This window comes from Eurytemora carolleeae, unplaced genomic scaffold (genome assembly GCF_000591075.1).
Source record: "Eurytemora carolleeae unplaced genomic scaffold, Eaff_2.0 scaffold220, whole genome shotgun sequence".
Taxonomy (NCBI): Eukaryota; Metazoa; Arthropoda; class Copepoda; order Calanoida; family Temoridae; genus Eurytemora; species Eurytemora carolleeae.
Window position 1 is genome coordinate 39,189 of NW_019396829.1, and position 25,389 is coordinate 64,577.

General features: G+C 31.5%; 1 protein-coding gene across 2 annotated transcripts; it reads right to left on the bottom strand.

Moving 5' to 3' along the window:
* Positions 1–122: 122 nt before the first annotated feature.
* LOC111709154 (uncharacterized) lies at positions 123–18,865 on the bottom strand. 2 transcript variants are annotated; one of them, XM_023482765.1, is made up of 22 exons: positions 18,783–18,865; positions 17,933–17,985; positions 17,553–17,595; positions 16,702–16,757; positions 16,592–16,648; positions 16,023–16,103; positions 15,681–15,753; positions 14,633–14,664; positions 12,671–12,751; positions 11,802–11,873; positions 11,118–11,218; positions 10,063–10,162; positions 8,991–9,051; positions 8,693–8,739; positions 7,156–7,219; positions 6,414–6,499; positions 5,129–5,206; positions 4,165–4,218; positions 3,424–3,473; positions 2,396–2,462; positions 663–715; positions 123–213 (listed from the first exon to the last, which is right to left on the bottom strand). In XM_023482765.1, exons 1-22 carry the CDS (start codon positions 18,787–18,789, stop codon positions 150–152), a joined length of 1,380 nt encoding a protein of 459 aa, XP_023338533.1. In that variant the 5' UTR covers positions 18,790–18,865; the 3' UTR covers positions 123–149. The 2 variants fall into 2 exon arrangements, with proteins under 2 accessions (XP_023338533.1, XP_023338532.1); XM_023482764.1 differs by having other exon boundaries at positions 135–261.
* Positions 18,866–25,389: the final 6,524 nt, after the last annotated feature.

Here is a 25,389-nt window from a genome sequence, read left to right on the forward strand (position 1 = left end):
TTTTTGAAAAATAAACTTTTTATTTAGTAGTATTTTTTTTAAATTTGTACAGATTTTTATTTTTGCTTACGTTATATCAAGTGATTTTTAACAATATGGACTTTAATATAATGTAAATGTTTTGGTTTTTAAAAATTATAAATCTTTTTTTACTTTATATCAAGTGATTTTAGCTCCTTCCCGTCTGCGGAGATTGTCATCATTCGTTCAGTACTAAACAATATCATTTGTTCAATACTAAACAATATCATTCGTTCAGTACTAAACAATATCATTTTTACAAAATAATGTGTTTTTTATCAAATAATTGAAAATATATGATGAAAATTTAAGACTAAGAAAAAATGAACAATTTGATATAAATATAAAATCTGGATATGCAATGACAATTTATTATAGATATAATCATATAATGCATTATATGTTTTGAATGTTCCCCCCCCCTCCATTCCCTTAACCCTCCCCAACAAAAAAAGACAATATTTTCTTTCTTGTTTCATTTTTTTCCCCATTTCATTCAAATGTCCAATTTTTTAAAAATTCTAAATTAGATTAGGTTTTTAAAAAAAAAATATGATCAAAAAAAGAAACTTCCGATCTTAATTAAATTATCTCAGTCTTTTACAATTTTGAGAATATTCTGTTTTCTTTTATTTGTTTACCTAAGAGTTATTACAAGGACATCCTGCCGGGGATCATAGATCACTTCAGTAACCTAGATCAAATCCTTTTTAGATAAAAAATCCTCGAAACATAGTTTACAGAATTAAGGCCAATTGCTTGATATTACAAAATCGAAAAATCGCGTGAATAGCAACAAAAGTTGGATGGTTGCCAAATAAGCGAAAGAAACTGCCTATGTTTAACAAAAAAATCACTTATTTGGACGCAAGTTATACAACTTTTGCTGCCAATTAAGAGATTTTTTGTTAACTATAAGCGATTTTTATTTTGAAATACAACAAAGGTTGTCTAAACTTTTGTTGTTCTCCAAAATAAAGATAGTTTTCATTCTTCTACTTTAACTGGCTTCTCGTCTAATTAATTCATAGATTAGACGGGCTTCCCGTCTAATTAATTCATAAATTAGATGGGCTTCCCGTCTAATTAATTCATAAATTAGATGGGCTTCCTGTCTAATTTATTCATAAATTAGACGGGCATCCCGTCTTATTAATTCATAAATTAGATGGGCTTCCCGTCTAATTAATTCATAAATTAGACGGGCTTCCCGTCTAATTAATTCATAAATTAGACGGACTTCCCGTCTAATTATTTCATAAATTAGATGGGCTTCCCGTCTAATTAATTCTTAAATTAGACGGGCTTCCCGTCTAATTAATTCTTAAATTAGACGTGCTTCCCGTCTAATTAATTGATAAATTAAACGGGCTTCCCGTCTAATTATTTCATGAATTAGACGGGTTCCTTAGCAAAAATAATAATAAATCATAATATGTAAAGTTTGCTAATAGTTCAATAAATATTTATCTTTTCAACAAAATCCACTCATCAATCTTTCCATATAACTAATATACTATGCATGAAACAGAAAATACTTTGCAAAATTTTCAGAATATGTATTTTATTTCCAACTCAATGTTACATGAACATAAAAAGTTATATCTCACATTCTGTTCAAAATATCAAACAAAATAGCTAATAACATGAAGTGGTTTAACATGTTTTGTGGAGTTGAACTACTTCTTAATATTCATTAAATTAGGTCTCATTATATCAGAAATATCAGTATCTAATACTAATATTTTTAGCGCATTGAAACTATGGTATATGTCACAGCACCAATACTATTGAGTTAAAAACATTTTTTTTATGTTTAAATTACATCTCGCTTGCTAAGTGATACATTTTGGCCGGCTGTAGGTAGAGGGTGTTAATCGTTTTAAAAAACAAGCAACAATTTTCGTTTTTCGTATCGCTTTTTATTTAAAAAAAACTAACAACCCTTCGTTTTATGAAAAATGAAGGTTTAAAACTAATCAAACGACAAAACTTCGTTAACGAATTGAATCTTTTTCAAAACCAATCGTATCTTTTTTTTGCTTTTTACTAAGTAGTGCACTCACTCACTCACTCACTTACCGACTCTCTAACTCACTCACTCACTCACTCACCCTCTCACTCAATCACTCACTCACACTATCCCTCAATCCCTCACCCACATAACTACACTTATATTTATAAACTAGCTTGGGAACCCAACTTTGCCCGAAAACTTTCTGTTCTAGTAAACTGAGTACTTTAAACATTCCATGGTACTACCGAATTCCTAATTAAGGGGTTCCCGAGTTATGATCAGACATACAAACAAAGAAACAGAGATTACTACTTTATCTTTATAGATATTCTGATGCTCTGCTAGTAAATACTGCACCTGATCTTGAAAATCTGCCTTGGTCCACAGTATTTCTCCTTTCTTGCTGTATTTACGAATGAATCCTCTGAAAAAATGTCACAAATTCAGATTTGTTAAACCTTAACAATCTGATTAATTGTAGGCCGTTAGTTTGCTAACTTTGAATTCTGTTAGATCTATGTGTTAGAAATATAACTAGAAATATAGGGGTTAAAAATTACAGTTTGTGTCAGTTCCTCTCTTTATCTATGATTGAAGACATTGCAGGAGTATATTATATTATTATATTATATATATTATCAAATTATAGTATATTATATTGCAGCCTGCAGGACTATATTATTTAAAATGTGATGGGCCTTGGTTCTTTTTTAAGTTTTTGGAATTTGAAAAGATTTAACAAAAATCTGAGATATTTTTCATCTTTCAAACATTGTTTCTTTAAACATTTGCTTTCCTTGAAATAGGCTAAATTTTGACCCTGAATTCAAAAACGATTGTTTTAAACCAAGTTTATTTTTATATCTATTTTCTCTTAGAATAGAAAATTTGTGGTTTCTTTTAAAAGTCTAAAAAACTTAAAAGTTCTCAAAAAACGAACCAACCAGTAATCAGAAGTTTAAAATAAGGATAAAACGTAAATTGATATTAAGCCATAAACAAATTTATCTTCCCTGTTAACAATCTTGGCATAATTATTAGACATGACAGTTGGTGAATAGTAAAATGTCTTCTTCCATAATTTGATAAGTTGTTTGAGAATAATAACATTTTTTATATGACAGTTATTTTATAGTAAAATTGATTTCATAGTTAAATATATATAATATTTCTTAATATTTCTTAAAGAAATGAACTGCAAAAAGTCTTTAATATCTAACACAGTATGTGAAAGACGACATTCAACACTATTCAGCAACTGGCATGTTTCGTGGAACGCTCTGTATTTACACATCAAGTTTAAATTTAAAACGTTCATGAAATGTGAGATTAAGTTTTTGTTTTTGTCGACATTAAATATTTTTGAAAAATTTCATAAATTTTACCTTTTGCTGGCCATGAACCCAGTTATATAGATGTTATCATTGCAATCAACCTAGTTTAAAGGAGGGTGCATAAAATTAGAAAGAAGGCATAAGAAAAAAAAACATAATGTATGAGCCAAGGTTATAATGCAAGGAAAGTTATTTCAGAGGTGTACGCATCTTTTGTACTGCAGTGTACTGTCTCGGGGCGGTAATGTAAACACAAGACGGATGTCGAAGACTGACATAGGATCCATAAAAATTATTGGAAATGGTCATAGGAAATTATTTTGTGAATTATCAAAATTATCAAAATTTATTGCTTTTAACCTCCTTGGATACTAGAAGAACACTGATGCATCTATTCTTGTTACAAGTTCTGCCCAGAGAGAACTGGTTTCAATATGTACGCAGAGTATACGCAACTAAAATTAACACTCCTTGCATTATAACCTTGGTATGAACATTGATGGTATGAGCTTGTGACAATTTTTAGTGCATAAAAACTGTTTGAATATCAAGTTTGATCTACAGGGTTACCCAGAAAGGATGAGAATTCAGAGATATACATCTATGGTATACCTTTAAGCTCTGAGTTTGTTTATTTCTTTGTCAACATTAATATTTACAAAACATACTGTATTCTAAGCCTGATATAAGCGCTAGAAGTTTTAAGTTCAAACTTCATAACCGTATAACAGAAAAGTTAGCGTTGCAAAAGAAAATTCTAATATTGATTTGTAATGTCGTCTTTGTCTGTACCTTAACCCCTGTTGGCATACAGGATGTTTCGCCTTCTATGGCCGTGATCTCATCCTGAACAAAAAAGAATTTAACATTTTATGTGTTATTAAACAACATGAATATTATATGTTAGGCACTTTCTGAGGGCTTTTCCCACGCGCCAACTTCCCATGGGTATTTTAATTTACTTTGCTGTTAGGTCGATTACGAGGGCCGAGCGCTGCGGCTAGAATGGCCTAAAGAGCCGAGCGCTGTGGCTAGAAAAGGTTAGGGCGCCGAGTTCCACAGCCAGGATAGACTTGGGAAGTTGCCGCTTGGGAAATTGAACAGTTGGGAAGTTGCCACTTGGGAATATACCCTTGGGAACTTGCCGCCTAAACTTTGAAAACTTGCCGCACTTGTAAAATTGCACATTTGAGAAGTTGTCACTTGGGAAGTTATTTGGAAAAATGCCTTTGGTAAATACATAACACTGAATATATTACCATTAAATATCAGTTAAATCGCAGCAACTGTGTTTTAACATTTTGTTGAATGTTATGTGCAATCATTATAATAAATTGCAGTTATTTATTCCGATATCTGCTTTGTTATTTTTGTTGTTAATAAAATAATAAGCGTCAAAACGGGTTGACCACTTTGACTCCCACGATTCTATGGGGATTTTTTTTGACCTGTTACACTTAAAGAAACATTGGAGAAATTCACAGAAACAAACACTTTGTTTTCGAATCAGAAAAACGATGTGATATTCCACAATTTGGATCGGATTAAGTTTCAAGGATATTGGTAAATCTTAAACTTCTTGTACAGCCTGACCCTTTGAATAATGTTTTATCAAATGCACTTTAGTATTAAAGTATAAAAGATGTGTTGAGCTCTAAGGGTTATAACGAATTTATTTTCATTTTATAAGTTTAGAAACTAATTTTTATTAAAAAGTATAATAAAGATGATTTTTGATCTTGTTTTGACTGTATACCTGCCAGTCCACACTGTTCATGTTGTTTCCCTTTAGTTTCACTAGATGGCAGGGATTAGGACCAGATCCGACATCATTCTACAAATCATAGGGAAATTAAACAATGCAATTTTAACTAGCAAAGAGCAAGATTTATAAAGGCAAGGTAAGGTAAAAGAATAATTTGTACTCAGAACACCAAATTGCGTAATATACAATGGACTAATTGTCGGTTGCTGTACAACTGTATTTTGGTTCTTGTAAACCAGAGATAAGAGAGTTCCAGAGATTGCTTATCAGCTAAAATATGCAATATTTTCCACAGCATGTTCTATTGTGCACAAGTACTTACACGACCAATCAGCAAACATCTGTATTTTGGGATATTTAAGGATCCTTTGGATATGAAACACAAAATCTTCAAAAAAGACTGAATTCATAAATGTTATGTTTCGTGTTTAAAAAATTGGAGTATTTTAATTAAAGTCGTAAAACTTAACCCCTGAATGGGTGTTATGTTCAACAAGTGGCCGTGAGATGGCAAAAACGTAGCATGTCTTGCCAGGTCAACTTAGGCCTTCGTAGCCCACCCTGTGAAAGGAGATAAGCAGTCTGTGTAGTCTGTGTCATAAACAAACTCATCCATAACTGAAACATGAAATCGAACCTAGTATTCAAACCGTAGTCGCAGTCCAGAATTATAAAGTTACACATAAAAAGATAAAATGGAACTAGGAAAATTAATTCATTATTCTTAAATATTTATTTAAAACACCTGTCCCCTCTCATGTCGAAAGTGTAAATTATTGCTACGACATAAGCCTAATTAAATGGAATGTAAACAGACCTTTAAACCAGTTTTAAACCACCAAAACCGAGTTCATAGTGTATTTCAGAATATAGTTGTGTTCCGTAAATAAACTTTCTTTAATGGATTAAATCGGGTTTTTATATATTCTACGAATAAATTACAATTAAATCCTAAATGCGCCATCGAAAGAATTTATCAAATGTCGTCTTGACAATTGTTCAATAGGTTCAAACTATTTTACGTAAATCTCAGTATTTGCAAAAATAAATATATAACCATATGGAATATGCGGGAACAGCGCCGCGGCTAGGAAAGGCTAGGGGGCCGGGCGCTGCGGCCACAAGTCCTTCTAGCAGCTGTAAAACCACATGCTAGTAGGTCGGATGTGAAGTATAGCGGATTTGGCGTAGGTAAGAAGTGAAGTATAGCGGATTTGCGTAGATCGAAAGATACACTATCGTTTACATATAAATCAAATCTGTAACTAAAGCTAACCTGTCCCCCATTGGAAAAACTATGAAAAGCAACAATGTCGTCTTTGCTATCTATTCCAAGATATGCTTCTCTGCTTGCGAAAGTGCCTGAAATAAAGAACTGTTTACAAGATATAAACAGAGATGAGATTTTAAAAGCTTAACCCGAGTAAAACCCAAACTCGGGCTTAGATAGAACCTAAGTCAGGATTGGTTCTGATTCGACCAATGAGAGACTGTTTTGCAAGCTTTCTCTCTGTAGCAGACATAATGCCGTCAGATCAGCTGTGACAAGGAGATGTAAATTTTGAAAGTTCAAACTTTAAGTAGATACATTATTTTCATAGTATGTTTATTTTACATAATTAATAAAATTTGACAGGCTGGGTCTTGACTTGAGCTTGACTTGGGTCTAAGCAGACAAAAAGACCAGGTTTTACTCAGGTTTAAGCTTTTAAAATCTCATCTCAGAAATTAATTGTACGCGTTTTGTAGATATTAAATAGTTGTGTACAGTTGAACCAAGAACTGTGGACTAGGAAGACGACTTTTAGACTCAAGAAATTATTTAAACAGTTCAATGAACATTTAAATAAAACGCAGAATTGAGTAGTTTACGCACAATGTTTTCATTTAAAGATTGATTTTTTTTAAATATTTTAATAACCACATCAAATTTAACTTATTTGTATTCTCACTGTAAACAATGTGTTGAATGCTGTTCGATCAAAGACGACTTTTTAAAACCGTCTTTATTCATTTACCTGGTTTAACATCAGATCCTGAATCTAGTTCTCCACACTGATCATATCTCTGTACTCTCATAACCTGTACATTGATCATATGTATTTCTACTTAGTGAGAAATATACATATAATAACATACCTGCAGGGGGCACAGACACACAGATACATCATCATCATCAACGTTAATATTTTTTTAGGGCTTGGCACTCGTGTCCTCAAAACTTTTGTCTTAATGTTAAACCTTAAATGAGCTATACATCGAAAGAATTTATCAAATGTCGTCTTGATAATTTATCAATGGGTTTAATACTATTTTACGTAAATTTCTGTATTTGCGAAAATAAATAAATATGCAGGAACAGTTTTAAAGAGCTCCATTTAATCATTTCATTAAAAAAACTAAAATATCTGCAACATTCCACTATCAAAAAGTGAAGAATACGACATTTGATAAGTTCTTTCGATGATTGGCTCATTTAGGGTCTAACTGTAGGAAAACTGATTAAGTTATTTTTGGTTTACTGCATCTCATGACATTGGAAGAACTTTTAAAAGGTCGTTTAGAAATATTTTTACTGTGTTTTGCCGCTGATAATTATATAATATTAGCTGAAAGGCCCGGCATTGCCCGTTGAAAAAAGAAAATTTTTGAAAAAAATTTTTGTAAAAAAACATTTTCGATTTTTTTCAGCCTACAACACCCCCCAGCCACCCATGAGTGTCCACAAAATAAATCAGCCCAATTGGTCAAGCCGTTTGGCCGGCTAAACGCAACATATATATGAGTGTCTTGTTTTATTGTATAGATGAAGGATATTACACGTAAATTAGCGCCTAACTATATCCTTGTAAAACTGCAAGCGGAAAGCTTTGACAGTTTGAAAAAATACAAGCAAGCTTCAAATTCAAATTCAAGACGACATTATATAAATTCTTTAAATTCTTCCAATGTCTTCTTAAATATCAGTTTAACCGTATACAAAATTAATAATTTTTAAATTCTGGGCTGTCCTTAAAAATAATTTATAGAAGAAAACATGTTAAATATTAACTGAAATGAAAAGATTGATTTTAAATAAGCTTTTTTGGCCCACTTTTTAATAAAGCTTATGGTGAAGATTCCGTGATTTAAAAAGTAGGCAGACGCTGAACTCCAACCTTCGTGTGTGCGAGGTGGGGAAGGCTTCACTGCCACACTTAATTAAAAGCATGATTAAGGGGGGATGACATTTGTAGATCAAGATTGAATCCTAGCCGCAGCCCTCGGCCCAGAAAGTGTCATAACTTAACCTAACCCGTGGCAGCAGCGCTCGGCCCCCTAGCCTGTCCTAGCCGCAGCGCTCGGCCCAGAAAGTGTCTTAACATAACCTAACCCTAAATAAATACTAACTTAATTGAAAATTGTTGAAAAAGTGGCCATGTACAACAGTAAAATCTGCAGTGAAGTCTTCCCCACCTCTCACACTCGAAGGTTGGAGTTCAGCCTAAAAGGTGGAAACTATCAAAGTTCAGGCGTGGAAAAGTTGTTACAAATTTTGATGATGACGCTTTGGACCTGAATACCGTCTTCCCTCTCATAAGTGATCATAGCGAAGATGTATCCTAGAAGTTTTGAAATTGAATCAAACTTAAAAAACTCAGGTTTTCGGAAAGAGGTGATACAATGTACTGTTCACAAGGAATGAGACTTAAATATTTTGCAAATAAAAATTCTTAGTTTGAAATATATCAAAGGTCTGCAACATTTTGTTGCAAAGATTTAAGAACTAGAAAATTTGAATTTGTGGCTAAATCTCAATTCCTTTGAAGATGAAAAAAAAACTGAATTTAATTAATTTATAAAAATAACTTTCCACGGGAGTCCAGAGCTGTATCTTTTATCATTGGATTGAGACCTCCTTCTACATCTATCATCTTCAAATCCATAAAATAGAATTTGTCAGATTTTACAAATTAAAAATTTTAAAAATTGTAATTGTAAATTCAAGTAAAGATGGAAATGCCCGTTAAAAATTGGTTCCCTTAAAAACCTTTATCTGATCAATATTCAAAGATTTTTAAAAGTTTTAATTCTGTTAATGTCTATTTTTTTTTTACAGTAGATATGTGCAAGTCACTTTAAAAGAGAAACCACCATTAAAAATAATCAGTTTTCAAATTGATATACGTTGATATCTTATTCATACTTGATCAGACAAAGGGTACCGTTGTGAATCAGACAAGACCATTTCTACATGGAGGGTCGATTAAAAATATTCATTTCAGTGTAAATTTAGAAACAATTATCACAACTTTTTGAAAATGACTTGTGAAATCATGTTATGTACATTAAAAATCAGATACAATATTTTTTGCTTGGGACTTTTTTATCATCTATTAATAAGGGAAATCCGACATTTTGGTAAGCTTTATTTTTAATTTGTACATACATTTTTCATTAAATGAATTATTAAAGATAAAATCCCTTTTTTATGGTATTTTTCTAACGTCATGTACAGTGGTTTTCAAAAAAAGTTTGAATAATATGTATTATATGCACCCGAACTACGGAGAACCCGAAACCATTTTAAAAATGTTGTTTTCTAAACCTACTGATAAAGGAATACTGCAGATATATATATATTTTTTTAAAATTAAATCGGACCTCTTTAAAACTGTCTCCGCATATTTCATGGCTATTTATGTACTTTTACAATTATTGATATTTAGGTGTAATTGTATAAAACCAATTGAAAATATGTCAAGACTACATTTTATAAATTCTTTTAATGACTTCGAAGTTCTGGGTTTAACTGTATCATTTTTTTAATTATTGGTGTCAAAGGTTGTAGATTAAAAAATAAATATTTGATCTGGGTTAAAAATTCAAACCTTCAAATTGTGGCAAGAAAAGATTATTCGTAAATATAATCTAAAAATCTATTCCTTAGCCCATGCTTGTCTAAAGCCAGGGGTGAATTTGAGAAGGAATCCTTGCAGGTTATGTTTCCTTTCTAAACCCATGAACGGTATAGATAAATCCTCCCTAAAAAATACTAATAAATTATGATTAGCAGAGACCGAATTTAATGAATTTGAGCTACGTCGATGAACTTTCTACAGCCATTTCAAAATGGAACCACCGATTCAAAGTTAAATATTCAGGAAGGATTTTTAATCGTTGATTCAAAGAAATGGAGTCTTTGTTGCAAAATCAATAATATTCTAATCCTTTGCTGCAGTCTCTGATATATCATAGAATTTATAGTTTAAAATATCTACTACATAGGGTTGCAAAGACATAGGGATAAGAAAATTAGAGTTTGTGGAAAAATCTCAATTACTTTGAACGGGCATTTTATGCTGGGTATACATACAGTGAACCCCTTAATAATGAATACATCGGAAGAAAAATCAAATGTCGTCTTGACAATTTTTCAATAAGTTTTATATACTATATTACGTAAATTTCAGTATTAGCGAAAATAAATAAATATCCATGAATATGCAGGAACAGTTTTAAAGAGTTCCATATAATCATTTAATTAAAAACAACTAAATATCTGCAACATTCCATTATCAGAAAGTGAAGAATATGACATTTGATGAATTCTTTTGATGTATTCTTTATTAAGTTTCACTGTATTAAAATGTATACAGTGGTAGGTAATTATAGCAATACAATCAAAACGAATTTTGATTTATATCAAGGTGTTAAACAGCATTGATACATATAAACATAGAAGCCAAGAATTAAGATAAGCTGTCAACTAATAAAGCTTTTTTTTTGATTACTTTTGAAAAATCGAAGAAATCTTGTTTACATTATTAACACTTTAATAAAAAAGTCGACTTTGGTGTATTGATATAGTCGCCTACCAATGAGCCCTTTGTGCTTTTTTCAACAGATTTTGAATCTGGAAATAATTTAATTTAAACAGATTACCTTGTAAATGCAAACATACAAATTATGATAAAATTCTATGAACTAAATATCTTACTTATCGTTGAGCAGTTTGACATTAGAAGCAAAGAAATAATGTCCATGGCAGTCTCGTTGTAAACTCTCCCTGCCTCCGTACATATTCATTGTAAACCCTTCCTAGACAAAATATAATTAAACCTAACCCTATAAATCTATAAAGCGCCCCCCCCCCCCCCTCCAATACTTTACCTTTCGTATTGTGCATTTTTCAAAATAGAGAGCTTTGTTATCAAAAATGTTTAAAGGGTATTCAAGTGTGGTTGACCCGGGTTCCCCAGTCAAAATCTCAACGAACAAAACTCGGCTGAAACTCGAATTTATAATCTTTAAGCTAAGAACATTCCTGTCACGCGGATTTAACTGTTCGGTCCTTATGTTGGGATTATAAACCACAATTTTATTTACTTAACATAAACTTTTAGATTTTTCCCTCTAATACTTTTTTGTCGGCTTTCACGTTTTACCTGAAAAACTTTAACAGAGACCACTCCGTTTAAAGTTTAAAGTTTAAAGTTTAAATATTGTTGAATTATAGAACAAAACACGATTAAATACAAAAGGAAGAGGTTCGTTCAGGGTGCCGTGGTTCCCCCGAGTTCCCCAATCAAAATTTGAGGCAAATCGGTCATGGGGTTTCTGAGTTATGATCGGACAACGAAAATTATACTACTTTACATACATATATAAATAGATTATGAACCTGGTGAATGACTGAGGGGAACAGAGCATATTCAGTTTTCTTTAACTTTAGTTTATCCACTCTTCGACCAACCTTAATAATATTTCTAACAAAAAAAATATTATTTATCTTTTTTCGATTCCAAGTTTCTCATTAAACATTTAAAAGAAATGGAGTCTTTGCCACATTCTTAAATGTTCTATTACCTAAATCTTTGCAACTTGATGGTGTAAAACATTGATTAGTTTAGTTGACCAAACAGAATTCATAATATAAAATATCTAAAGTCTACAACATCAGGTTGCAAAAAAAGGGATTAGAAAATTAGAGTTGTTGACAGAGACTCAATTCGATGAATAATTGATAAAACATGTTAAAGGTAAATTTTAGATTAAGTAATTATCCTACAATGAAATTCATTTACGCAATCAAGAATGTAAGGCAAGGAAAGTCAATTGCGGTTGTGTATACTCTGTGTACATATTAAAACCAGTTCTCTCTGGGCGGAATTTGTAAACAATAATAGATGCATCAGTGTTCGTTTAGTATCCGAGGAGGTTAAAAGCATTAAATTTTGATAATTTTGATAATTCACATAATAATTTCCTATGACCAGAATATTTCATTGATTTTTTATGTGAATGATGGATCCCATGTCAGGCTTCGACATCCGTCTTGTGTTTACATTAGCGCCCAGAGACAGTACACTGCAGTACTAAAGATGTGTACACTTCTGAAATGACTTTCCTTGCCTTACATCCTTGGACGCAATAAATATATATTTGAAATACACACTTAATTATGAACCAAAGAAAAGCTTATTTGACAGCAAAAATGTTTTAATTTTTTATTTAAAAGTGAATGTCTGATGAATAGTTGATAATTAATACCTTGCACTGAAATCCATTCACGCTGGCACAATTAAAGGTTTGACAAAGCAGTTCACTTTCCTCTGTAACTGGCTCAGGGGCCTAATAATAATTGTTAATCAGTGGATAGAATTATTATAATTGTTAATCAGTGGATAGAATTATAATAATTGTTAATCAGTGGATAGAATTATAATAATTGTTAATCAGTGGATAGAATTATTATAATTGTTAATCAGTGGATAGAATTACTAAATAGCAAGTCATGGTCCAGTTGTACTCTTATATTAGGTTTTTCTGATCTATATCCTTGTTAATTTAAACTGTTTATTTTCATTTCCGGTTTCTCCACGAAAGTGACTTCCGCATTTCTTGCTTATGAGAAGCAACGGGAAATTATGATAATTAAATACTTTTCGAGTCAGAAAAACGAAAGTTTCTTCCACATTTTTTATCAGATCGAAGTCACAAAGATACCTTTGTAAACCAGGCATTGCCATCTTTGCATAGAGGGTCACTCGTAATCAGGCTTGCAGTCCCTTTGAGGATTTGATTTTTAACAAGCTTTTTTAAATTACAAGTTTCTAGTAAACATTAAAACAATATGTTAATGGACCGCTTTGTTTCCATTATTAAGTGTCTATAAACTAATTGAAAGCTTGATAGAAATAAAAACTTTCTTTAATTCTCAAAATTCATTGAATTCAAACTTGGATAAAAATTATTTTTAAAGTAGTCTGAGAAATAATACTTAAGGTAACGCTCTAAATAATCGTTTAGGGGTGACTTTTTTTAGTGAAATAAAATTTCTCTTATTATTATCAAATTAATATACAGGATCTACCACAAAGGATGAGATTTGAGAGATGATTGTACGAAATGGATACTGACAATTTCCTTAAATACAGTTCCTTGCAACGTATACTTTTATGTTTCCTTGTCAAATCATAAAAAGCTGCATTAGATTACAATATCTGAGGCTGCAGAATGATGGTGTATTTCTGGACATACGTTGATCCGTCCTACTGCCCATCCGACCTACTAGCACATGGTTTTAAAGCTGCTAGATGGACTTCTGCCCGCAGCGCCCGGCCCCGTAGCCTGTCCTAGCCGCAGCGCTCGGCCCACAAATTCTCTTAACCTAACCTAACCCTCAAATAACACAAAAATAACAGCTGTCGTAGGTCGGAAGTTGCAGTAGGTCATATATGCAGTATAGCGGTTGAGCAATAGGACGGATGGGCGGTAGAGCGGATCAACATTACCCTGCAGAATAGATACATGATAAAAATACTTGGGATCGTCACATTTTTAGTATTTCTGATCATTCATAGGTAACCCTATATTCACAAATGTTACAGCTACAACTTCAAAATTTCATTGAACCGAAAATTTTCCATGTCTCAAATAAGCTGTTAACTGATCCAAATCATTGTATAACTAGGGATGTTTGGATTTTGATTTCGCAAAAACATTACCTACAGTGATAATCTTAGAACTGTATATTAGGAAGACGACATTATAGCTAAAGTGTATTTGATGTGTTTAAAAAGCCAAAAGCCTTACTATTATTGAATCACTTATTAAGTAAAATGGGTCTTCTTACACTGCACATTGTCTTAAGTTCATTAGACGATTTTAAGTCATAACTTGAGTCTAAAAGTCAACTCCCTTTTTCCAGAGGTTTCTTATTACTGTAGCAGAATGTTATTTTATTTAAAACGTTAATAAATGTGAAAATGTATTTTTTGTATATATTTTAAATACAGGGTGTCCCACGAAACATGACAGTTGGTGAATAGTTTTGAATGTCTTCTTCAATATGCTGTATTGAATATAAAAGACTTTTTGCAGTTTATTTAGTTTAAATAAACTTTATTCAAATATATTTTGCTTAGAAATCAATTTTACTGGAGTATGGATGCCATAAAATATTTATTATTATTCTCTTTGACATGTTTCGTGGGACACCCTGTATCTTACCTTCGGCTCTTCCAATAACGCAAACACATCACCTTTAAACAACAAAATAAGAAAATAAATGAAAAATGAAAAAAAAACTTTAAAATGGAGAAGATCAAATTTAGAAAATTTAGAAAAATAAAAAATTTCAAATCCTTCAAACAGCCTTTTATATGATTATCATATTACAGGCATAGTTTTAATTTGTAAAAAACGATTTTACAAGACAGTTTTGAAAAATATTAAAACAGAAACGACATTTTAGAATTTTAGGAAGCCATTTTGAATGTTTAATTCAATGTAATTGTGAATATTACAGGGTTACCCACAAAGGATAATACTTCGTAGACAATTGTACAGAATTTACACAGTCTGTTTCTTTATATACATGACTCCTGTAACTTTAATCTTGTTTCTTTCTGTGCTAAATCATTTAATAAGCTATTAAAATACTATAATAAAGGAAGAAGACCTAATTCGACCTTGGGATCTTTATATTTTAGTAGTTTTAGGTCGTCTTTGCAGTCTCAACCTTTGTGGGTATCCCTGTATTTCAAATTAGTAAATTGTTAAATTGAACGACAGTGTATCAGTGAAATTCAAAAGCAAGAAATTATTTTTTTTTCATTATAAAATTATAAGATTATAAAATTATAAAATTATAGAATTATAAAACTATAAAACTATTAAATTAAAAAATTGTAAAATTATGCTACTTATAAAGTTTGAATTTTTACCCTCACTGGTCTAATAACGTCATTTGCACTTTAGAAATCGCAAATTGTAAATTGCTCGAAACGTTGTATGATACAGGTAAACGCATCATATTCCCTAAGGAGTTGAGTCATTGTCACAAACTCAAATTTTCAAATCACTATATCATTGCAACCCACCTTCGTAGACCTTCGATATTTCATAATTTAAATTCTGTTACAATAAATAATCTAAGTTTTAAATTTCAAAATTTTAAACCTACAGGTTGTGAAGATATAGGAATTTAAAAATTTGAGTTTGTGGCAAAAACTCAATTCCTTTATGTCTTCCCTGTTTCCTTTTTTAATATTACTACCTGAACAGCAAACTAATGTTTTCTCAAGGTTTCCATCGAAAAATGTGGCTCCTGGCTTGTACATTACTCCATCCTATAATACAGGAATAACCAGAAAACTCCGGAATTGGAAGTCCAATGAACATGAGGCACAGCATTAGTGCAACGTAAACAGACCCATTTTACTTTATAAGTGATTTGATATCTTGCTACAGTAAAGCTATTTGTCTTGTAACAAAATGAAATGCACTTCAGTATTGCTTGAATGTCGTCTTCCTATTTTACAGTTTTCTGGATATCACTGTAACATATTAAAAGGAATGTTCTTAAATTTGAAAAGCGATATAAAAGAGAAATATTTACCCTAAGGCAGCAACCAGTCATCTGTTTTCCCTCTGTAAAAACAGGATGCTTAGAAACTATTTCAACTCCAGGACCGTTCATCTAAATACAGCTTTTGTAAACCAACTTGTGACTTGTTCATTACGGTTTTGTAAACCAACTTGTTACTCGTTTATTACGGGTTTGAAAACCAACTGAAGACGAGTATATCTAATGCATTTATCTCTGAGCTTTAACTATTTAAATATTAACCCTATCCCGATTGTGCTATTTATGTCTAAAATTGATTGGATGGGGTGGGGGGTGGGGTGTTGAGATAGGGGAGTGTGATATGTGTACCTAGTTCAACTTTTCAAGGCCTGCTCATTAAAAAATTAGACCTCTAACTTTAATGGTTAGGGTGTAAGGAAGGATTTTTAAAAAGTTCAAAAAGTATGTAGAAGAAACCACAGGGGTGGTAGTAACCCCCAACCCCCCCCCCCCCCATTTGATAGGGTTAAATGAACTATAAAATTCTGGGCAGTTTTATTATTAAGAAAAGAATATATTTAGTTAATTTTGTTTAGTAATAATATTTAGAATTATGTCACCTTTTCCTCGCAGACCAAGATTTCACACCTGAAAGCGTTTGCTGAAATCAAACTGTCCTAAAATTAATAAAACTATGAAAAAACATTTTTCTTATTTTGATATTTTTTACCTTTTTAAACATGAGTTCATTCCATATACAGCAGTTCAACGTTAAATTAACTTTTCCTATAATTAAACACCAAATATAATTTTCTTAATAAAATTACGTAAATTTCTAAATATAAAATATAATATACAGTAATAAATATTGTTACCGAAGGAATCAAAAAATGGTTTAAAGTGATCCTGTTATAATTCAAGTTACATTGCAGTTAACCCTCTATTTTACTACTGAGTTACCCACAAAGGATGAGACTTCAGAGACGACTGCAGGGAATTAATACTGTCTGTTTTCTTAAATTTAAGATTCCCTCCAGCTTTGAACTTTAAAACTCTGTGATGGTGATATGATGCAAGAAACCTCTGTAGGGTAAACTAGTAAATGTTAGTTCCTCATTTTATTCAAAATATATTTCGGTCTGGGTTCACCGTCGTTAGTTCTTGAGATTGATTTTGCCCTTAGAGTTGAGATAGGGGAGATGTCCTTAGTCCAACTTCAACCTTCTCATCAATTTAATGGATAGGGTAAGGAACGGATATCCATATTTTAATATTTAAGTCTTAGCCCTGTAGCTTAATTAAAAAAAGTTATAACCATTTCTGATTTTTTTTAATCACCTACCCGTCGTTTAACCGTCCTCCAACATACCCTATGCATCAAAAAAAAAAAAAAATGAGCAAAATTTGTTTAAACTATTATATTGAAAAAGTGAAGAAGTTTTAGCGTTCTAATGAAAGCCGTTGCTAAGTTATTTTGAATAAATACCTGGGGGGGGGGGTTGGAAAACCCCCCCCCCCCCTCCCCAATCGTAAACTCAGGCACACAGCACACAGCCCCCCTGGATTAAATGTTGAACAAACCTGAATTTTGATCATGAACCATATCAAAACATTCATCTTTATCCTAAACAAACAAAAATACTATCTTTTAGAATTTTTTTCTGATCCTTAATAAACAAATATTATTAATTCTAAAAAAGCAAATCTTTTGTTCCTAAACAAAAATAAACAAAGGTATTTATTTCTCTTTTAACAAAAAAACATAATTTTTTTAATTACTCTTTTTTAATCAAAACAAAATAAAACAATTAAAGGTCATAAAATTTGATCAATCAAGAAAACTAAAATGTAAACTCACCAAAAACCATTTTATTTTTAATAAAGGATGTAAGGATAGGATTTGCAAACAATCGCTTTTTTGCACTTTTTTGTGTAATATCTTCAGCACGAGGGTTGGATACCTGTGTTTCGAAGTTTGGTGAGCATGTATCGAGTGGAGCAGCAACACGATTTCCTAAATTCAATATTTGTTATTTATTTTTATCAATACAATGAACTAAACAAAGAGAAATTATTATTTGACAGCTTCTCTTTGTGTATCCATCCATGGTTATAAAAGCTTGGTAAAAATAACAAATGGAAATTGAAAGTCGTCTTCATTGTATTGGTTTGTAAATGCAATATCTGTAGTAATCTTCTTAATAATTTAAAATAAACCTTAAATTTTAACTTTTAAATACTATTTAATATACGTATTTTAACTCAAGACTTTCAAATTATCAGAAGAAGTTAAGCTTTTTATCAAGTAAAAACATTGCAGAAAAAGAGGAGACAGGGAACAGGGCATTTATGTACAGGGTTAACCACAAAGGATGAAACTGTAAAGACGACCTAAAGTTCTTTGAATTTGACGATTCTAAGGATAAATAAAGTCATCTACCTTTAATATGATATTTCTGGCTTATTTAATTACAGTGAAACCCTTAATAACGAATACATCGGAAGAATTTATCAAATGTCGTATTCTTCACTTTCTGATAATGGAATGTTGCAGATATTTAGTTTTTAATTAAATGATTACATGGAACTCTTTAAAACTGTTCCCGCATATTCAATGCTATTTATTTATTTTCGCAAATACTGAAATTTACGTAATTTAGTATAAAACTCATTGAAAAATTGTCAATACGACATTTGATAAATTCTTCCGATGTATTCGTTATTAAGGGTCTCACTGTATTATATTTTTATTCTATAAATGACTGAACAATCCCTTTATAGCTAAAAACTGCTAAGATCGTCTTTTGTTACCTGGCATTGGCGCAGCATTTCTTTGGTAGGGGATGAGCCATGTATCTAAACTATATTTAAAATTGAAAAATATGATAAGATTTATTAATTTCTACAGAAAATACAGAGATACAGTTAAACGATAAAAGTTTTAGGTTTCATCCCTTCTTTTTTTCTTTTTTTCCCTTGCCATTTGATACTGTGGTAGCATCGTGTCATAGTAAAACAACTCTAACTCAGTTACTCAGTTACTCAGTTACTCAGTTACTCAGTTACTCAGTTACTCAGTTAATTAGTTACTCAGTTACTCAGTTACTTGGTTACTTGGTTACTCAGTTACTCAGTTACTCAGTTACTCAGTTAATTAGTTACTCAGTTACTCAGTTACTCAGTTACTTAGTTATGTTCTTAAAATATAGCAGTTTTTGCAGACCCATTTGACTCAATACATATAAAGTTGATTTTAAAAATTATTTGCTAAAACATGAAATAAACATAAAGTTGTTTAAATGTCGTCTTCCAATTTATTAATTTTATGAGTCAAGGTACTATCTACACCATTATAAAGTCTATTTTTTAAGGCAAAAGAAATTAAGTCTTCCTACAAACTCAAATTTTCTAGTTCATATCTTTGCAACCTGATTGTGTAAACCTTCAATATTTCAAACTATATACTTTTTAAACAAAATTTAGATCCAAAATGTATTCAATTTTCAAAATTTAAAAAAAACCTTCGTTATTTGAAAAAAACGGTAAATACAAAATTAATGAACAGAGAGAACTTTTGATAAACGACAAACGAAAAGACCATGTATAAGTTTTAATAAATAAAACGATTATTTCGCTATTACTTTTTTCGTTTTAAGGAAACAATCAGTTCATGTTTCAGAATTTAAAAAAATGCCAAATTCTTTACACTCCCTACGACGATTTGAGCTCCAATTCCGGCTGCGTTAAATGTCGTCCTCAAGTTCCAAATACAGAGATTTATCATTGTACACCCTCCATTTATATTATTAGATATATTTATCTTAACCACATCATAAATATCAAATATATTTCCTTTGTTAAAAATTTTGTTTGATTTTTTACAATTGAATATATTTTTCTCAGCAAATCACATCTCATGATATCAGATGTTCTTTTTCAAGGAAAGGATAATGACACCTCAGACATAAAAAGTTTCGCCTCCCAAAAATCCAGATTTAAATCTAACAAAATAATCAGAAAAATCTGCGAAATTTGTATGTGTTTATTTAACGTAGGGAGAAAATGGTGGCTTGACAGCATAAATAAAAGTTAGGTTGAGGTCGAATTTAAAGAATTTAAGCCGCGGCTTAAAATTGTATTAAATTTTTCAAGATTTAAGCCGGCGCTCAATAAAACCGGTTTTTGGGGGATTTAAGATGCGGCTTAAATTCATTAAATTTAGACATTGGTAACATACAACATGCATTCAGCATCACTACCATTACAATACAGTGAAACCCTTAATAACGAATACATCGGAAGAATTTATCAAATGTCGTCTTGACAATTTTTCAATGAGTTTTATACTATATTACGTAAATTTCAGTTTTTGCGAAAATAAATAAATATGCGGGAACAGTTTTAAAGAGTTCCATAACATCATTTAAGTAAAAAACTAAATATCTGCAACATTCCATTATCAGAAAGTGAAGAATACTACATTTGATAAATTCTTCCGATGTATTCGTTATTAAGGGTTTGACTGTAGCACAAATTGTAAAAAAGTGGTGTTACAAACCGAACACTGCCAAATTAAGCTGCACACTGCACCTGCCTCTAATAATAGGAGTAAATATATCTATCATACAGGGTTAACCACAAAGAATGCAACTTTAGAGACTTGGATGAGGTTGCACTTTATGTTGCTTTTTAATCATGCACATTTACACAGTAATACTGTATTTAAGATACAAGATACAAATTTTACTTTTGACTTTATTATTTACAATCCTATTTTTAAACGTGGAAAACTTATATTTCTTATTGTCTAAATAGTTTTTCTCTAAAAAATCTGATTAAAGTTTATTTGAATGTTAAGATAAATATTAGATTATGCAGTGCCTCTCGCTGCCCGTAAAATATTTAAAACATCTAATTCTGAAAAAAAAGTAAAATTATTTTTCTTAATTTAATATTACACACTCTTTTTTTCAGCATTGGAATTTGATATTAATGCTCTTGAAAAGAAAAATATTTGTTGATTTTATTAATATTTAAAAAACCTAATGTAGTAATCACAGGAAACAGTTGATATACGTACACTTATCACTCCTGTATGACGTGTCCATTAGCGCCTGATTCAATCAGGGTTCAGTTATGTGTTGGTTGTCTATTCTGAACCAATAGAAATAGTATGGCGGTAACATCTATCTTTCTATCTATCTCATTATCCAATTAGAGATATGAATCCTTCAATCAGGGTTAAGTCATGTGTTTGTTGTCTATTCTGTACTAATAGAAATAGTATGGCGGTAACATCTATCTTTCTATCTATCTCATTATCCAATTACAGTTATAAATCCTTGAATCAGCGCTATCAGTAAAAGGAAATAATTACTTCTTCCTAAAACTATGGTGTTATCTATAACATATATTATATATCTATGCATATACTTTGCTTGTCTGGGTGTTTTGTTTGTTACCGATAAACGGCTTAACCGATCGGGCCCACATTTTTTGGGACCTCACATGACCCGAAGGAAGGTTTATGGATGCAGAATTACATAAAATTGGAAACAGCAAAATTTAATTTTCGAAGAGAATGAGCTAAAAAATTGAGCAACAATAGAAAGTTGAAACAGAAGATTGGCGCGAAACGCCCTGACAGCCTGGTTAGAGAAATTTCAAAAAATTCGTTGACTTTGAAATAAAATCTTCACTCAGTTCAAAGATCGGAACTTTTATTCGTCTATTATAAATCTTAAATGATTGATCTAGATATCTACTTGGACACTTTTGAATTCAGGGATTAATATTTGATTTCTCAATTATGTGACCTCTGCAGAGTGTTAGCATCGAGGCATTGGAGCAAGGTTTTTAATTTATAATTCAGAAATATAATTTATATACTTGTAAATGTTGTTTCCATGGTAAAGTTTTTTAAACCCAAATTATTCTACTGGTGGAAGAGTAGATGGGTGATGAAGAGTAGATGGGTGATGAAGAGTAGATGGTTGATGAAGAGTAGATGGGTGATGAAGAGTAGATGGGTGATGAAGAGTAGATGGGTGATGAAGAGTGTATAGGTGATGAAGAGTAGATGGGTGATGAAGAGTAGATGGGTGATGAAGAGTAGATGGGTGATGAAGAGCAGATGGGTGATGAAGAGTGTATAGGTGATGAAGAGTAGATGGTTGATGAAGAGTAGATGGGTGATGAAGAGTAGATGGTTGATGAAGAGCAGATGAATGATGAAGATTATATGGGTGATGAAGAGTAGATGGGTGATGAAGAGTATATAGGTGATGAAGAGTAGATGGGTGATGAAGAGTAGATGGGTGATGAAGAGTAGATCAGTAATGAAGAGCAGATGGATGCAGATGAAGAGTAGATGGGTGATGAAGAGCAGATGGGTGCAGATCCCCCAAGACTTGGCAGTTAGAACAAACAGTCTGAGCTGAAGAGTTGAATTTAAATAAATTCGCTCCAGCGAATGTTGTGTGTATTTAGATCAACTTTAGTTGTTCCAACACTAATCGTTTGTATTGTTATAATGTATATATAGTTTGTGTGCAACCATGTTTTGCTATTTCATTCAATCTTGGCTTTTTACTTCTGAATTAATCCAATGCCTACTATAGAATCAAGTCTATAGTAGGCATTGGATTAATATTTTACAACATTCCTTAATCATATCCAGTGCTCTAGGACTCTGCTCATTCAAGGTTCAACGAACCTGCAAAGTCTCCATCGGCATCAATAATTCTCAGCTCCTGCATTGTTTAGCCCATAAATATTCCTCCATAATCCCATAGATCTTTAATCCTACATTTCTGATTATTCTCCAGTGCTCTAGGATTCTGATCCTGCAAGGTTTACCCCATAAAGATTCCTCCATAATCCTCTAGATCTATAATCCTAGTTCTGGTTGTTCTCCAGTGCTCTAGGATTCTGATCCTGCAAGGTTCATCCCGTAAATATTCCTCCATAATCCTCTAGATTTACAACCCTACAGTCCTGATTGTTCTCCAGTGCTCTAGGATTCTGATCCTGCAAGGTTTACCCCATAAATATTCCTCCATTATCCTCTAGCTAGATCTATAATCCTAGGTCTGGTTGTTCTCCAGTGCTCTAGGATTCTGATCCTGCAAGGTTCATCCCATATATATTCCTCCATCATCCTCCAGATCTATAATCCTACAGTCCTGATTGTTTTCTAGTACTCTAGGATTCAGCTCCTGTATGGGGTATGCCGGAACGATAGGACCGATGGCATCCGTACATTTAACCCATAGGAACAGGTTTACAAGAAAAGGGAAAGTGAACTCATTTTCTTTGATAATATACAAACCTAATGCTGAAATAAATACACTTGTCAGTACATAGACTGGTTTTAGGCCAAAATCAGAGTTTGGCAGGAAATGAACTATTCCAATAAAAACAAACAGTCCTGCTACAAACACAATCCCAATTGTCATGGTTTTTAATCGAAAGCCTTGGACATTGTCTTGGTTCTCGTTTCTAAAAAGAAATTTTAGAATGGTGTTTGAAAGTATGAAGATTGCAAGGTATACACTGACAATGATAGTATTTGCAAGCATAACAGAATCTTCCTCATCAGTTACAGGACATCTGCTTGGAAATGTTTCCATTGCATGTACAGTGCCTAAAAGAGTTCTAATTAAAGAAATAATTATTTATTTCATAATAATTTTTAAAATTTATTCTTTTAAGTTTTAAAATAAAAAAACTATTATTTATTTTAAAGATTTTGTTAAATCTAACAACAGAATTACCGACCAGGTTTGATCAGGGTAATAATCATGTTTTACAAAAAAGTTTTATTTTCCATGAATTTTTTAAACCTCTTATGGGTATATTTCAAAATGGTTTCCTGAAAGAGGCAGATAAACTTAATTTCAAGTTACCCTCAATTCAAAGATGAAAATTCCGGATTTAGATATCAATGTTTTTGTTTCTTAAAACTATTCATTTTCAATGGAGAAACTTACAGAAATAAACACTTTTCGAGTCAGAAAAACGATGGTGTCTTCCACATTTTTAAGGTTTCAAGGGTTCCGTCGGGCATTGCCATCTTTGCATTTAGGGTTAATTGAAATTACGCTTACAGTCCCTTTAAGTTGATGAAAAATTATTTGATCAAAGTTACCACGTTTAATATCTGCACACAGGAACCCAGGGTATATAAGAACTCCAAGAAGAATGGTAGAGTAAAGACACTTCCTTTCCATCTTCTCTTGATCAAACTCCATTATCCAGTTATTCTAAACAAACACATAAAAAAAAGCCAAACAGATATGCTTTTATAAAAAAAAATAATATTTCTTGAGAAAAAGGCCATCGTTTATGAAAAACGATTTTAAAGTTTAAGATCAAAGTTGAAAATTCGTTTAAGATTGTTTTGTTTTAAAAAGAAAACAATTAAAAATCTAAAACTATTCCTTTTACATTTGGCATAAAATGTTTAATTTTAAAACTAACAAACGATAATTTGATTTTTATGTGAAAGATAGAAGCTTAAACTAATTATTTTAAGAGGATTTTAAGTTAATGGACATAATCCATGGTTAAATACCAAAAAACTTCCAAATTGGAGAGATTTTAAAAATATAAATAGAAATTTAACTGTTTGAAGATCATTTAGATATTTAGGAAAGCTCTAGATGTTTCGTCAGCTAGAGTTCAGATTTGTTTTTTATGTTGAACAATTGTAAATGTTGAAAAATTAAAAAAAATCTTGTTACAAACACAGTACAGTTGTTCCTCTTTACAGTAGTGTATTAAAGAACAGTACAACATGATTAAGAAAAAACAGTTTTTTACCATTTACATTGATTAAACTCTAGCAGGCGCTACTTTATTTTGACTGCAGTGAAATGATATAATACAATACTAAACAACAACAAAGATGATTTAGTATTTGTGTCTTATTTCCCGTGTTTATTGGGACACCCTGTAGGCTGTAGCTAGGCGTGAATCATCCTGGTTGCAACAAAAACAAAACAGAAACAAAAAACGATCGTTTTTAAAAACGATTAACAAACCTATATGATATAGTTATCTGCATGAATATTGACGACTTTATATTTCAATTTTTAATTATTCCAAGCAGTAGCTAGAGACACAGAAATATACAAATAAAGAGAAGCTGTCAATTAACAACAGATACCATGTAAAATTGCAATATAAAAACTTTTGTTAGTGATTAAAGCATTAGTAATAAAAAGTTGTATTCATTGTATTGATATAAACGCCGACACTGTAGTTAAAGCTTATGTTTATAGAACCTGATAAACTAAGAAGAATCTGAAGGTTGAGATGAAGAGGAACAGATTGCCGATGATGAAAGAACAAATGATGCTGAAGTATCTGATAATCTTGCAGATGATTAGTGGTATTGGTCCCTGGATACTGCTCC